At 53.6% G+C, this 16,012-nt stretch overlaps 1 protein-coding gene and 1 long non-coding RNA gene across 5 annotated transcripts in view; one reads left to right on the forward strand and one right to left on the reverse strand.

Annotated features, from left to right (window-relative positions):
* Positions 1-4,183: 4,183 nt before the first annotated feature.
* Positions 4,184-16,012, reverse strand: part of DSCAML1 (DS cell adhesion molecule like 1) — a 351,352-nt gene continuing 339,523 nt past the window's right edge. The window contains exons 22-33 of the mRNA XM_058686854.1: positions 15,583-15,700; positions 15,050-15,213; positions 14,707-14,805; positions 13,836-14,024; positions 13,102-13,389; positions 11,454-11,609; positions 9,156-9,186; positions 8,909-9,027; positions 8,474-8,626; positions 7,659-7,853; positions 6,713-7,024; positions 4,184-5,230 (exon numbers count right to left, since the gene is read on the reverse strand). Of these exons, the coding sequence (XP_058542837.1) occupies positions 4,755-5,230; positions 6,713-7,024; positions 7,659-7,853; positions 8,474-8,626; positions 8,909-9,027; positions 9,156-9,186; positions 11,454-11,609; positions 13,102-13,389; positions 13,836-14,024; positions 14,707-14,805; positions 15,050-15,213; positions 15,583-15,700 (2,300 nt within the window). The 3' untranslated portion in view covers positions 4,184-4,754. The remainder of the gene's footprint in view (positions 5,231-6,712; positions 7,025-7,658; positions 7,854-8,473; positions 8,627-8,908; positions 9,028-9,155; positions 9,187-11,453; positions 11,610-13,101; positions 13,390-13,835; positions 14,025-14,706; positions 14,806-15,049; positions 15,214-15,582; positions 15,701-16,012) is intronic.
* LOC131486868 (uncharacterized) lies at positions 13,250-15,937 on the forward strand. 4 transcript variants are annotated; one of them, XR_009249504.1, is made up of 5 exons: positions 13,250-13,363; positions 13,814-14,035; positions 14,425-14,548; positions 14,696-15,499; positions 15,605-15,937. It is a non-coding gene; the product is annotated as an uncharacterized LOC131486868 (long non-coding RNA). The 4 variants fall into 4 exon arrangements; XR_009249507.1 differs by having other exon boundaries at positions 14,696-14,744; XR_009249506.1 differs by having other exon boundaries at positions 14,425-14,466.

Consider the following 16,012-nt stretch of genomic DNA (forward strand, 5'->3'; position numbering starts at 1 on the left):
TCTAACCAAAAAAAAAAAAACAAAAAAAACCAAGCTCATAGATACAGAGAACAGATTGGCGGTTGACAGGTTGACAGGGGTGTGGTCTGGGGTAGGTGAAATGGCTGAAGGGGGTCAAAAGGAAAAAAAAAAACAACTACCAGTTATAGTTAACAGGGATGCAATATGCATGGGGACTATAGCTAAAACTACTTTGTGGCATATTTGAAAGTTGCTGAGAGAGTAAATCTTAAAAGTTTTCACTAGAAGAACAAACACTTGTAACTATGTACCATGAAGGATATTAACTAGACTTACTGCGGGGATCGTATTGCAATGTATACAAATGCCAAATCATTACATCGTACACCTGAAACTAGTATAATGTTATATGTCAATTATACCTCAATGAAAATATTTTTCTTCATAAAAATGTTAAACATAGAATCATCATTTGATTTAGAAATTACACTGCTAGTTATATATCCAAAGACTTGAAAACAGGGATTCAAACGGGAACTTATGTACTGATGTTTATGCATTAGTATTCATAATAGCCGAAGGAAACAACTCAAGGGCCCATCAATAATGGGATTAAGGGGCACCTGGGTGGCTTGGTTGGCTAAACATCAGACTTCGGCTTGGGTCATGATCTCACGGTTCCTGAGTCTGAGCCCCACGTCAGGCTCTGTGCTGACAGCTCAGAGCCTGGAGCCTGCTTCGGATTCTGTGTCTCCCTCTCTGCCCCCTACCCCACCCCTACCCCACTCAAGCTCTGTCTCTGTCACTCTCAAGAATACATAAACATTAAAAAAAAATTTTAGGGGCGCCTGGGTGGCGCAGTCGGTTAAGCGTCCGACTTCAGCCAGGTCACGATCTCGCGGTCCGTGAGTTCGAGCCCCGCGTCAGGCTCTGGGCTGATGGCTCGGAGCCTGGAGCCTGTTTCCGATTCTGTGTCTCCCTCTCTCTCTGTCCCTCCCCCGTTCATGCTCTGTCTCTCTCTGTCCCAAAAATAAATAAAAAAAAAAAAACGTTGAAAAAAAAAATTTTTAAAGTAATGGGATTAAAAATGTGGTCTACACCTATAATGGAATACCATTCAGCCTTAAAAAGGAACAAAATTCTCATACGGGCTACAACATGGATTATACTTGCAAACATACTAAGTGAAAGAAGCCAATAGAAAGGACAAAGACCCTATGAGTGATCATGGCGTAGTCAACTTAACAGAGACAGAAAGTAGAATGGTGGTTGCCAGGGCTGGGAGGAAGGGAGTGTGGGCGTTTAATGAATATAGAGTTTTTGTTTGCAGACCTGGCAAAGTTCTGGAAATGGGTAGTGGCGATGGTGGCACAAAGTGAATGTTCTTAACACCACTGAACTGTCAACTTAAAAATGGTTAAAATGGTAAATTTCCCTGTGGCTCTCTTATCACACACACACACACACACACACACACACACACAAATACAAATGCCTGGAGTCCAGGCCCACAAATTGTGATTCAGTTGGGATTGAACAAGCTCTTCAGGTGAATCTGATGCTTAACTAGGTTTGAGCCCCACTACTCTAGCTCTCTCTGATTGTTGCCAGGAGAGAGCAGGGGAGAGGTCTCTCTGAATCCTTCCAGTGCTCTAGGGTGCACGTGAGTCCTCTGGGGAGTCTGTTAACCTACAGACTCTGATCCAGTGGGTCTGGAGTGAGGCCTAAGAACGTCCCTTTCTAGCAAGGTCCTGGGCGATGCTGACGCTGCATGTCTGTGGCCTGTGCTTTGACTACCAGTGCTCTAGAGACAGACAGTGGCCTCATCTGTGGTGGACAGAGTGGAGGTCTGGAAAGGAGCAAGGAAGTGTGTGGGATGATGACTCCAGACAGTTTCGTGGTAACTAACTGGGGGTTTGGCTGACTTTGGAACTCGCTTCCGGGGACAGTTCAGACAGGTGGGTCTGCAGTTTACCTAAAGGACATACCGAGGCCAAAGATGATCAGCACACAACACTGTGGATTCTGCACAAGTCTGTTTGAATTTCTGCCCCTTGTGTTTGAGAGTTAAGGATCCAGAGCTAGCTTGACCACAAGTGAAACTGGCTCGTTCACCTTTGATGCTCTGTTGCCTCTCCAAATCCGTCTCATCCTGCCTGGCCCACCGCGGCCCCCAGAGCTCAGTCCGTCCCTCCCTCCCTATCACCGCCTCGCGACAGAATGAGGTACATCAGGCTCCCCGTTCCATCCAGCCCCGGCATGTTGGCTCACCTCTCGGAGTCAGTCACTCACGGCTCCACACTGACCGCCTTCCGGACAGTCAGTCCAGCTGGTCTCCCTCGTCCTGGCAGACGCCACGCCTGCAACGTCCTAGGGACAGAACTGCAGCTCAGCCTCTGAGCGAGCACAACCCCGGGCAGTGTGGCTCTATGGTTAAGGAATCAGACACCCTGGGCCTCGGATCTAAGTGCACCTTTTCCTGCCCCTCTGACCTTGGATGAGTTACTTAAGTCCCCACACCCCAGCTTCTCACCAGTCAGACGGAGACTGTGACACCTGCCTCCCAAAACTGCATTGAGGTCACATGGGCCGACACGAGGAAAGCCTTCTGCCCAATACCTGGCACATGGTGGAGAGCTCGGTAATGTACGGTCACGACAGGGTTTCCCTCTGCAACCTTAAGCAGGTGCCTCTATTCTACTCTAGATTTGTTCATTCCCTCATGCTGGTCCGGGTTGGGTCCGGTTCGTGTTTCCCCAGTGTCCAGCGCAGGTGGGGGCGGGGCGCAGAACGGGGGCTCTCAGCCCCCATCTAGAACTCCCAGGCTGGATCATTGTGCTTGCAGTTCGGGAGGTGACCTGCAGATGGCGCACGCAGCCACGGGAGGCGTCCTGCCTGGCTACTGAAGGAGTGAAGCTGGGCTATCAGCCGGTGTCTGGAATGCAGGCCCTTCGCATTATTCTCATTATTGCTGTTGGCTGGTTCTCTTGGTTGGGTCCTCGGCGTGGGGGCTGAAATGGAGTTTCCCCTGGGCCTAGGAGTCACCAAGGAGAACAAGGCCTCTGCCCCCGCCCCTGTCATGGTGCCTACCCCCTTACCTTGTACCGGGGACACTCACAGGAACAGCTCCTCTGTATCCCTTACTCCCTGGGTACTCACGGAGTGTTTGAGGAAGGAGTCGCTTTTTGGAAAGGGCTTCCATTAAAGGTCATGCATCCCAGGCAGGGTCTTGCTGTGGCCCAGACGGGCAGGGACAGCTCACCTGCATCCTGCACAAAGCCCTCCGTTCTTCTCCAGCCCTCTGGGCCCCTTCCCAGTCCCTCCTCTCAGCTTCCGGGGGTACGGCAGGTCTCAGAGACTCACCTTCCTTCCCGATTCCCGATCCAGAGCTCAGCCTTCACTTGGGGGCACTGAACCCCCTATGTGCTTCTTAGGTGCACTGTCTTTTCACCCAGGGGTTCCTGGCCGTGCTGGAGGGAGGAGGGAAATGGCCACCTGCGGTCTTTCCGTCTCCTCGGCCTACTCAAACCTGAACGTCCTTGGAGGCCCCGCCCACACGTCCTTTCATCAGATAAGGACCCTCGGCACATCTGCCTGTGCCCCGGCATGCCTGCTGGCCCATCCTCTTTGGTGGAGCTCCATTTCCCTCCTCCATGAGCCCCTTTCACCTCTCCAAACTCTGATGGCCTCACTCCTTCTCGTTGGCCTCACTTTGCCTTAACAGCCTAGAACTTCCGGCTCTGTCCCAACCCCCAGGATACATAGAATCTCTTCCTCCCCCTCCCAGTTTATAGGCACCTCTTATGTGACTTAAGTGAGCACTTGTGGTTTGCCTAGCTTTACTTCCCTGGGCACGGTCATGTTTTCCTGGAGGAGAGAAGCCAGCACTTAGCCTCCCCACCCCCCATTCCAAGCTCCCCAAGCTCTCAGCAAGGTTGCCTCATTTTATAGATAAGGAAACTGGCCCAGAGGGGTTTAGGAGCGTGCTCAAAGCCACACCGCTGGCCCCCTTTAGGGGCCGGCCCAGATCTGAGAACAGAACAGGTGCTCAAGAATGCACCCGGGCTAATTAAAAGCCTTTTAAAAAGTTTAACCTGCTGAGCTAAAACCCGAGCTTCTCACAGTCTCCCCATGAGAGATAGCCAGCTAGGCATAGGGGCCTTTCCTTTCTACCCCCCCCCCTCCCCACTGGCCCTTGCCAGATGGGAAAAAAGCTACCACGTAGAAACATAACCTTTATTGCACACGGCGCTGGGTTTTTTTTCATAGAAAAAGGTATTAACACATAAGCATCTGCAAATTGAAGCAAGTCCTGGTTTTCTTGGAACAGTAAAATCGCATGCAGTGTCTCTGAGTTGGGAGTTTGGTCTTTGTCAAAACCGCCTAGATTGAAAGGAGGGTTGAGTGAGTAGGAGGGAAAAATTGCTGAGTCTTTGTGCCTCTGTCTCAAAATAAGGGGAGAGAAATATATAGATACATAGCTTGTCGACACGTTCCCATCTCCCTATATATGTATATAGATCTCTCCACGCATATTTTGTGGGGTTGGAGGGGTTGATTTGTACTGTTAAATTCTTTGTGCCCTGGCTTCATGGAGAAGAAGAAAATAGTTTCATTTGTACAAAAGAGTTCTATGTACAAGCGTTCATGACTCGGGGGGGTTTTCTTTTCGTTGTCGGTTGGTTTCTGTCTGTCAGTTTAATATAAATAATGCAGGAAAACAGCCAAGTTGGTGTGTGAGGGCTGGAGGTGCAGACAGGTCCGAGCGTGGGGCCGCTTTTCTCACCGTGCCCCTACACCAGGGTATAGGATTTCGAGTAGGCCCCTGCCCCCTGCTTCTGGGATCTCCCTACCCCCGATGTGCTCATCTCGAGAAGTGAGTCCCTGGAGCCCCCCATTTTGGTGTGTGGGCCCCCGGCCCGCGGAGGCTCGGTGCTGGGGGCCGGAGGGGCGGCACTGGGGGCCGCGGGGGGCTCGGCAGGGGTGGGGCCGGGAGCTGGGGGGGCCGTGCCTGCTGGGGGTGCTGGCATGGCCAGGGTCCTCTGAGGTAAAGTGGCTGTGGAGGCGGCAGCAGGGGCCCCTGGGTGCGGGAGGCCCAAGGGCTTGCTGGCAGGGTCCAAGGTCAGGTGGCGAGCCTGGGTGTGGTAGGTTCGAGCCAGGTTCCGGATGGAAGCCTCTCGGGGTGGGACCACGGGACAGGGCTCGCGCCCATCTGCCTTTCGAAAGAAGGCCTCCGACTTGGCATACAGGGGCAGGTTACAGTAGTCACCTGAAATCACAGAGCCAGAAAAGGTTGGAGGCAGAGGCCTCTGGGAGCCAGCTTGCTCGTGCCACCCCCTACCCCCCAGTCTTTCCCCCGATCTGACCTGGGAGTCCCTCCACAAGCCAGGCAATCGTCAGTTACTTGACCTCTCTGAGCCTCGGTTTCCTTATCAGTGAGATGTGGACAATCGCACTTCCCTATAGGATTACCGTCAGTAGTGAATGAGATCAAATACGGAAAGTGCTTCAGTTACCGTGGCTAGCACGTGTAGTAGTTGCTCAATAAATTGATACTTGTTGCTAAATGGCCGATATACGCTGCTCGGCTTCAGCTGGGGGAGAGCTCATTTCGGAAAACCACGACTCCCCACGCTGAGCCTGATTCTGCCTTCCGCCACATATTCTGCCACATAGCAAGCGCCCCCACACCTCCACCTTTCCCACGGCTGCCGTCCAGAGGTCTGAAGTCAGCTAGGTGTCCTCACCCCTCTCCTTTCTCACAGGTGGGATCTTCCGGATTTCTCAAACCACCTCCGTATGACACGCTTCCGGGACCCCTGTGCCCTGATCCCTCAGCTCAATAAGCATCCTCACCTGTAAATGTGCCTCTGTCCTGTGACTGTGCCAGGAACTTTCCTTACATGATCTCATTTAGTCCCTGTAGCCCCCTGGATATAGGTTAATACCTGCCCACATTTTGCAAATGAGGAAACTGAGGTTCAGAGAGGTTAAGTGATTTGCCCCGATTCTCCCAGCTAGAAGGGGTAGGGGTGTCATTCAGGGCTGCGAATCTCCAAAGCCTTTGTACTTCATTACCCTGGGCTCTTCTCTAGATGGTCCTGAGGGCCCCGATCAGCATGGCCACTGAGCAAGGCCAGTAGCGAGCAGACCAGACTGTGCATGATTTGCACGGTATAGTGTGGTCCAGTGCCCGTTGATGGACCCCCCTCCGGTTGTCCTATGGCTGTCCCACCAACCCCAAAGGGCATATGCTCTGGCCAGGGCCCTGGGTCAGACAGTTCCCAGTCAGGCTAGGTCACTGTCTACCACTGAGGTTTGGCCACCATGGGCTGAGCTGCCAGGATTGTTCCTTCGCGTCTGGATTGATCTGAAAGGCACTGAGACCCACGGCCGTTGGGCAGCCGTGTCCCCACACTGGCACAGCCTCGGGGTAAGGGGAGGATCACTACGTCCTGAGAACCTGCCCTGCGTCAGGCACATTCAGAACTTCCGGTGTCCGCTACGACAACGCAGAGTATATGCTGTCACTTGCATTTCACAAACGAGAAAAGGAAGGCCAGAGAGGCTCAGTGACTTCCCAAGGCCACGGAGGTATTAAGCGGCTGAGCCAGGATATGGACCCTGACCTGGACTCTCCTGAGTACTTGCTTTGCGCTGCCCACGCCGCCAAGGAGCCCTGCCCAGGCAGGCTGGCCCCACGTGGTGGCAGGGCAGGGGACACAGCAGGGGAGGGGGGCCGAGCACTCACTCTTGTTGGCCCGGTGCGGGATGGGCACAGCCACGTTCTTGCCTCGGTCGGCATCCTGGGGCTTGGGCGGGGAGGCGGTAAAGCGGCAAATGCCGGGCTCTGAGGGCGTGCTCATGGACGTCATGCTGTCCGCGTTCTCGTTGGTGCCTGTGGTCATCTGGTCGGAGGAGCTGTCGGAGATGAAGCACTCGGTGATCTCGAACTTGGCGTGCTGAAGCTGCTCTTCCAGCTTGGCGTGCTCGTAGGCCCGAGCCAGCTCTTCGTACGTGGACGAGGCACTCTCTGTGGACACCATGCTGTTCCGTCCTTTGTCTGGGGAGACGGAAAGCGTGGAGGTAAGAAGAAATGGGGGGCGGGTCATGGGGAGAAGGGTCTCATTTACCAATGAGACCAGAGCTCACTTTGGATTCTGTGTCTCCCTCTCTCTGCCCCTCCCCTGCTCGCGCTCTGTCTCTCTCTCTCTCTCTCTCTCTCAAAAATAAACATTAAAAAATAAAAATAAAAACAAAAACGAGACCAGACTGAGCAGTGCCCCTACCCTTGACCCCAGTGGTCATCTCTGAGGACCCTGATCGCCCCCTGGGAAGGTGGCAGTGGTGGCCGAAGTGGGGTCTTCGGTGAATAAAGGGCAGAATGTCTTCCATTCTTGAAAATAAGCACCCACCCCCTGGAACACTCCGCTCTTTCTCCAACAAACATCACACATACCATTTTCTCTGACATCTTCTGGGATAGCAAAGTGAAATCCTTGACTAAGCAGAGCTCAGCGAGGTCAAGTGTTTTTGCGCCAGCCACACAGTAAGTCAGTGGCCAGCTGGCAATGAAGCGGACTTGTGTCTTGGCCCCCATGAGCTGGTGGGTAGAGGCTGGGAAAATGGAAGGGGGAGCTGGAAGGTAGGGGAAGTGAAGAACAGAGAGCAAGACGCGAGCAGGGCCCTGGGCTCACCTGTGTCCTGGGAGAGGCTGGCACTGTAGCTGTCACTCTCAGTGACAGTGACACCATGCTGGGATCCCACGGTGCGCCAGTCAGAGGTGAGGGTGCGGGCAGGCGTGGAGGCCTGGCACTTGGTCAGAGTCCACTGGCTTGAGTACCGATTCCGGGTGCTGTGGGCTGACTTGACGTTCTTCCTGGACACCGGATCTGCAAACAGGAAGCGATGGCTAACACGTCCGCTGAGGGCACTGAGGCCTGGGCAGCTGGCACTTACCAGAAGGGCAGTGCAGAGCCAGGGAAGAGGCATAAGCAGCCACAGAAGCTCCCGTGGTGAGGCTGAGCATGCTGCCTTTCCCAACCACATAGCTGGCCCCGGAGGAACGGAGCTACGGTGGTGAGGTGTGGGGGCAGTGGGTGGCATCCTGGTCCTCCCCACCCACCCCATCTTTTCCTTCCACAGGGGGAAGAATGTCGCCTCCTCTCCTGCTGCCTCCTGTGCACTCATTCCCTATAGCCCTTGATGTGTTCTATCCTGATGTCCAGAGCTGCAGCGCTAGAGGCACAAGGCCCTCGGAGAGCAAGAACACCCAACCCTCAAATGTCTAGGGAAGGCAACGGAGGCCCAGAGAGACAAAGTTAGCAATATACCCAAGGTCACAGCTAAGTAAGTCTTCAGTCAAGGTCTGTAGACTCTAACTCCAGTGCTCTTTGCATTCTTCCACGCTGTTCCTCTCCCACCTTTTTTTTTTTTTTATTGCCTGTGCCCCATGCTGTGCCCAAGACACCCTGTGTGGGAAGAGGTCCGTCTCCCTGGGGATAAGGCATACTGGTGCCTGGCCGGATGTCAGACATGTCGATGAGGGGTCCTGTGCTCTGGATGAGGGCTGGGTGGTGCAAGGAGACACCAGTGCAGAAACTCTGCGGGTTGACAGCTTGGCTGAACTCAGCATCCGTCACAGGAATGGTGGCTTTGTCATCTCCTGGGGGAAGAAGGACAATGAGTAGGAGTCCTTCTCTTTGGACGTTGCAAATGTCTTTTTGTCTTTATCCCACGTTGAGACCCAGAAAGGACAGAATAATTCTTTCGGCTAGAGGAGGAAACTTAGCCCTTGAGAGAAGCTTCAGTGAGTTCTGAGGTTGCTGAGTTGTTGGTGGGGCTGCTGCTAGAGCTCTGGGCACTGCTGGGAGGGCTGGTGGCTGCCCTTTGTGGGTTGTGGCCTGGGGGAGAGCGGGACAGAGAGCCTGTGGCTCTTGTCACTCACCCAGCTGCTTGATGCCCTCCTTGTCCTCGATGAGCAGCTGGACCCTGGGGATGTCAATGTGTAGCCGCGGGCCTTGGGGAGGCCCCTTCACAGGGGTGTCAAAACTTCGGTTGTTCTTGCTGTGGGGAGAAGGGCCAGTGGTGGGTGACTCAGCAGCCATGAGGGGCTGGAGGAGAGGGTTTAGCAGGACAGTGGGGTCTTAGAAGCCTGTCCTCTGCAGGGGAGGAAGCAGCCATGTGACACCTACCTTATCAACATTTCTGCCAAGCTCTTTGCATCTGCAAAAGAGTAGAGAGAGGGGCTCGATGAGAATAGAGTCTGAGCAGGATGAAAACTGGCAGAGGCATGCGGGAAAAGGTAGGGGAGTTCCCTAAAACGGGACCAGAGCTGGTCTCCTGGGAAGAAGAGGGAGAAGTGAAAGGGCTTCCAAAATGGTCTAAAACACAATAAGGTCTGACTGCTCCTGGTGTGAGGTTTGGCTCAGGTCTGTTTTCCTTTCCTCAGATTTTTATCTAATATGGAGGTCCTTCCCAAAGGAGAGGGTATGTAAACTGCTCCATCTGTTTCTTGAATCGACTCTAATTAAACAAGACAACATAGCAGGCTGGGAATGGGTACCAGTGGAGGGTCCATCCTCAGTTGTCTGCTGAGAAGAGAAGAGAGTGAAGTTGAGGTGGTCAGTGGGCATCCCTAAATGACTATCAACCAAGAGACTTCATTTCTTCCTCTTGGGTACCTGTCCCCAAGAAGTCCATGGATGAATTGACAAAAAAAAAAAAAAAAAAAAAAAAAAAAGAGTGAGAGAAGCAAAGGGCCTAGTTAATTCATTAGACCTCTGAGGAGAATGAGAATCGTGAAACTAATCTGTCAGAATGAATCTAGCTCCATGTATATATCCAACCATCTACTCACCCACCCATCCATCCATCCATCCATCCATTCACCATTGATCCATTTACCTATCAATCTATTCATTTCTCCACCCACCCATCCAGTCATTCATCTATCATCTACCCATTCAACAATCCACTCGTTCAACCATCCATCCATCCATCCAATTATCCATTCATCTACTCAACCATTCATCCAATCACCTATCCATACATCCATAAAGTCATACAATCATCTGTCCATCTTATCATCCATCTATCTATCCATCCATCTATCCATCCTCCAGCCATCCAAACATCCATTCAACTATCTATCCATCTACCTAATCATTCATCTATTATCCATCCATTCACATATACATCCATCCATCCACCTACCCATGGATCCACACATTAATCCATTCAACCATTAATCTTTCCATCTATCTAATAGTTCATCTATCCACTCCTCCATCTATCTATACAGCCACCTATCCATTAAACCACCTATACATTGAACCTTTCATTTAACCATCTATCCAGCCATCCTTCCACCTATATATCTTTCCATCCAACCAACCAATTAATCACTCAACCATTCATCCAATCATCCATCCATCCATCCATCCATCCATCCATCCATCCATCCATCCACTTGACTCCTAAACACACAAGGCAGTGTTAGTAATTCCCTCTTTTGTACTACTGTTGTGCCCTGGCTTCTCATGTTAGACTCTAAACTCTATGAGGACTTGACTCATAGGAGTCCTCTATGAGGACTATGGACTCTTCTTTCATTCGTCTTTATATCTCCAATGTATGGAAGTATCTACAATACAGCAGATATTCAATAAATGTTTTCCGAATGAATGAATGACCATCTGTTAAGAAACTACTAGGTCCCAGACACTGTACTAGGCCCTGGGGAAATCAAGGTAAATCAGACCCATTCATGCCAGTCTATGGTATCATGTATTAGGACAGGGGTGATATTCAAAATATTTAACATCAGACACATTCTGGAAGCAACACAGTTAGAACTGAGCAAGGTCCTAGAGACCACCTGCAGGTCTATGCTTTAGTGGCCAGCTCCTAGAAGAATCGCAGGGATCCTGTGTGAGAGAAGGAAGATCCAGGGTGGAAGGGAACAACATAGAAATGTTTATTCTTTATTTTTTTTTTTTTAACATTTATTCATTTTTGAGAGACAGAGAGAGAGAGAGAGAGAGATAGAGCACAAGCAGGAGAGGGGCAGAGAGAGAGGGAGAGACACAGAACTGGAAGCAGGCTCCAGGCTCTGAGATGTCAGCACAGAGCCCGACAAGAGGCTCGAACTCACAAATCACGAGATCATGACCTGAGCTGAAGTCGGATGCTTAACCGACTGAGCCACTCAGGTGCCCCTAACATGGAAATGTTTACATATTTAAACCAATATGGCTTTACCAGTGTGCACCTCTAAAATTCAGCCCTGGTTAGGTCAGGCACAAAGTCTTGGGGGCACAGAGGAGGAAGCAGTGAGAACTAAAGTTTCAGAAGATTGGAATAGCAGCTCTCCCTTCAATGAGACACAGGTACACTCTCTTGCCCAGATGGTGCCATGAGCCAATGAAAGGTGGCCAGCGTGGCTGAGGGCCAACACTCCTTCCTGGGAAGCCCGTAGGAAACCTGCCTACCTCGGAGCCGCTTCAGCCGCTTCTCCTTCCTCTTCTTGCGAACGATGAAGAGCAGCGCCACCCCGAGAGTGGCCAGGATGACCGGGCAGCCAATGGTGAACAGCTTCTTCACATCATCCCCCTCACCTTGAGCAGACTTGATGGGAGGGATGGTACCTGAATGGGGTGAAGAAGGGAGTCAGATGTCCCTTATGAGTAGGATCTATACAGAGTCCTCCGGGTGGGGTAGCCCTTGAACCTCTCTTGCTGCCCTTGGTCTCATTCTGACCCCCACTTCCTGGCACAGAGCCCCAGCCTTCCCCTTTTGCCCTCCCCCACCCCCCAAATTCTGGTCAGATCAGGACATCCATGAACAATCATGTAGTTTCTATGCTGCATTATGAAATTGATGACTTCGTGGGGCTGTTTTAGAATTATCCTGAAGTCTTTCAGAGATAGTCTCCTTCCTGTTGGAGTTCAATGTTCATTTCTAGAGGGGGGACAGATGAGCTTAGATGCCCCCATCCAGCTCGTAAAATGGGGGAGGGAAAGCGGGAATCTGAGAGAGCACTGTCAGAGCAGTGGGATCCCAGGGTCTCTTCCCCAGATGGGAACAAAGGCATTCAATGCTGCATTGTCTCCTTGATCCCCCCCTCCCATGGGCAGTATCTGCTAACTTTGGGTGCCTGCACAGAGGCAGTAAGTTCTGCTGACATAGCCCTCTGCAAAGCCCCTCTTTTGCCTGTTTCAAAGCCTTGAATAAGAGCCATCTCCTTCATGAAGCTTCCTTGTTTGAGCCCATCCCCTTCTGCTACTGCTTTTCTTCGATTTCCTTAATGCACAGGTCGACTTCATTTACCTTGTGACAATGGATCTCTATGAATTCAGCCTTCTATGTACCTTTAATGTATGCATGCACGTGTGTGTGTGCACGCATGTGCATGTGTGTGCATGCGTGTGTGTGAGCGTGTGCATGTGTAGGAAGTGCCCCACGTGGCAGGCACCAAACATCCACGTGCTCATCTACACCTCCCAGACCTCCTGGCAGTTAGATGAGAATCAGGTAACTAGTTCCGGACAACAGAGTGTGAACAGAAGTGACGTGCGTCACCTCCTGGCCAAGGCAGTTAAGAACTGGGGTGCCTCTTTTATCCTTCTCTTCTTGGTGACCTTGGAGGCTACCCATTCAAGATGGCAGAGCTAGGAGATGGTGGCCAGCCAACCCTCTCAAGGCGTTATGAGAGCAAGAAGCAGATCTTTACTGGGCTAAGCCCTGGAGCTTTTAGTGTTTATCTGTTACTGCAGCACAGACCGTCCCATCCTGGCTAATGCACCATGTTAGCAGAGGGTCCTCCGAGGGCAGGGCCTCAACTACACCTCTACATTCCTCTCCATCTCTCTGAAGCAACAGAGAGCAAGGACTGCACCTTCCAAGACTGTCCGTCTTAGTGTGACCCGTTTGCCTGCCTGCAGGTCTGTATGGTCATGGGCGCACCTGCCCACCGGCCTGCCTGACTACCGGTCTGCTGCTCCCTTCCCTGTCTCCAGCTTTTTCCTCCCTGTTTTTCGATTTGTCTGTCCTGTCTTTATGCGTCTGCCTCTCTGCCGGCTTCCCTGGGGACACCTCCCCGCGGTCCAGGTGCTGCCCCTCCCACCCTCTCCGACTCACTCCCGTCGTAGTCCAGGGTGGCGAACTGGGCAGTCTCGTTGCCGCAGCCGGCGCTGTTGCAGGCCCGCATGCGCAGCTCGTACCACGTGGCCTCGCGCAGCTCGGTCAGAAACACCTCCCCGGAGCTGTTGGCCCGCAGCCCCTGCCAGGCCCAGGTGCCCTTGGGCCGGTACTCCAGGACGATGGCTGTGATAGGGCAGCCCCCGTTGTTCCAGCCCTGCAGGTTAAGCCGAGCATGCGTGGAGTTGATGTGGGTGAACAGGTGCTGGTCTTTGCTGAAGGAGGGCTCTGGGGGGCGGGGGGGGGCACAGGGAGAGAGCGTGGTTAGAGACCGAGAGAGAGGAGGAGGGTTCGTTCATCCGCGGGGGGAGGAGTACCCTGGGTCAGGGGGGCTGCAGTGGCTCTGGGGAACAGCGTTTGGCACACATGGAACTAGGGATGCCCCAGGGGACAGAGGAGGAGGGAGATGAGGGAAGGACCTGGAGAGAAGGCCTCAGCAGAGGAGGAAGGGATGTGGGGAGAAGGAGGAGGCTGTCACCACCGGCTACCCCGCCAGGGAGGTGGGGCCTGTTTCTCCTACTGTGATTGGTCAAGGTGCTATCCATAGGCCGGAACGCGGCTAAGCCCCTCCCCTCAGTCTCCGCTTCCCAGCGCCCTGCTTGCCTACCCCAGCCATCTTCCATCCCCATGGCCTGGGCCCGTCTCTCCCCAGCTGGGTGATCGCTAAGCCTCACCCCGCCCGTGGGTCTTTGCCTCGATGATCTCGCTGATGCGCCCGGAGCCCACGCTGTTCTTGGCTGCCAGCTTCACCTTGTACCACGTGCCACACTTGAGGCTGTCCAACTTGAAGGACCGCTCCCCTGAGCTGATGAACACATCCTTCCACTCTTCGCTGTTGTCCACCGAGTACTGCAGCACGAAGCCTGCCCGGGAGGTTTGCCTGGCTCAGGGCGGGCGTGGCGGGGCCTGGGACACCCCAACAGGCGTCGTGGGGCTGGGCTCCGGCAGGGGCAGAGTGGGGCCTTTGGTGATGGGGGAAGGGCCCATGCAGGTTGGACCCAAAGCTGCAAGGAGTTTTCCCGCTCTCTCTTTAGCAGCTAAGGTGGGGAAGGGAGCAGAATCCAGAGCCTTGAGGCTTAAAAGGGACCCTATTTAGACCCTGCTACTCCAGGGATGGTCCCCCTGACAGCGGTATTAGATCACCTGGGGGCTTTTCAGATCCCATCCCAGACCTCTTGAATCAGAATCTGCATTCTTTAAGAGCCTCCTGGTGATTCATGTGCTTATTCAAGGCCGAGAAGCACTCTCTGTCTACTGTTACAGATTTGGGAACTGAGGCCCAGAGAAGAAAACCGATCTCTCCAGGTTCACACAGCTCACCAGCAGCATTTGGGGTGGGCCGTCTAAACGTGGGATACCTAGGCTGGTGACTTTCTGTGGCACTTGGGTAACTTCCTGCTGGTCCGAATTGCCCATCCCCCTGGCCATTGATCACTTCTGGGGCATTATGGGGACCAAGTGGTGGGAGTGGGTGAAGCTCTTCCCCTGCTCCTGGGCCCAGAGTTTCTTCCCCTTTCCCCCCCTCCTCATCCAGACCCCTCTCACCTCGGATGGAGCTGCCCCCATTGTCACCTGGAATCCAGGTCAGGGTGATGGATGAAGCGGAGGTTTTAGAGACAGTGAGGCGGGGCTGGTCCGGGGGAACTGTGAGGGAAAGCCACCAGCCCTCACCACAAAGCGTTAACATCCGATGACGGGGGCGTGGGGTCTCCCAGCTGCAAGTGAGGGCCAAGGCCTGGCTTTCCCACCCTCTTGGAGCCTCCCCGGCTCCCGCTCCTTCTCTCCATCCCTCCTGCCTTCTCTTCCATGTGGCACCTCTGTCCCACTGAGGGTCTGTCGCCCAGGTCGTTGGGGAGGTTGCCGGGGGGCCAGCCTTCCAGGGTCTTACCTTGCACCAGAAGGTTGACGATGATAGTGTCGAAGCCTCCAGTGTTGGTGGCCGTGCAGGTGTAGTAGCCTGAGTCCTCAGCCTTCACAGCACGCAGCAGCAGTGTGCCGTTGGTATGGATGAGCCGGTGCCCGTCCACGGACACAGGGATGGCCGAGTCTTCACTGCAGGGGTGGGGGGGGGCAGAGAGGGGTTATGGTAAGCACCCCCTCTTCCCGGGGCCTCCCTCAGGACTGGAGGCACACAGGGCTGGGAGCAGAAGGAGGCTGGCTAGGCGGCCCAGGGCCCTTGGCTCTGCTCAGCACTTCCTGGGGATATCCTGTAACCCTGCCCTCTTCAGGCACCCAGGGAGGGGAGATCCTTAGCCGTCAACAGTGGGGAGCCAGGGAGCCCAGGCCTCCTGGGAGAGCAGTAGCCGTGCACCCGGCAGGGCCTCTGGTCAGCTGGAAGGTAAAGGCACCCGATTCTTTTCTTTATGGCTCATCTACCACCCATCACTTGGGTCACTCAGCCCTCCAGGGTCCCGCACATACCTGTCCTTGGTCCACTTCACAGCAGGGGCTGGATCTCCCACTGAATTGCAGGGCAGCCGGACGTCTTTCATCCAGGGTGTTGTCACGGTGCCTCCGAATGAGATGATCTTCGCTGGGGCTACGGGGAGGAGAACGTGAGGGCACCCCACTCCTACCCACAATGCTGTACTGGGCGGCCTTTCCTGGGGCTCCCCAAATTTACGCATCAAGCCCCCCATCTCCTACCTGACCTCCGCTTTGAGCTTGGAGCAGGGGTGGGTGCAGGCAAGCTCAGATGGGAGTCATTGGTTCAACAAACATTTATCAAATAAATACTTGCTATGGGCCAGGTCTCCCATGAGGCTCTGAAGACTCACACAGTGAAGAAGATCTATTTCCTGTCCTCGAGTTGCACATCGTCCAGGACAGACACTTAAAAAGGATCATTATG

The sequence above is a fragment of the Neofelis nebulosa genome, chromosome 10 (assembly GCF_028018385.1).
Source record: "Neofelis nebulosa isolate mNeoNeb1 chromosome 10, mNeoNeb1.pri, whole genome shotgun sequence".
NCBI lineage: Eukaryota > Metazoa > Chordata > Mammalia > Carnivora > Felidae > Neofelis > Neofelis nebulosa.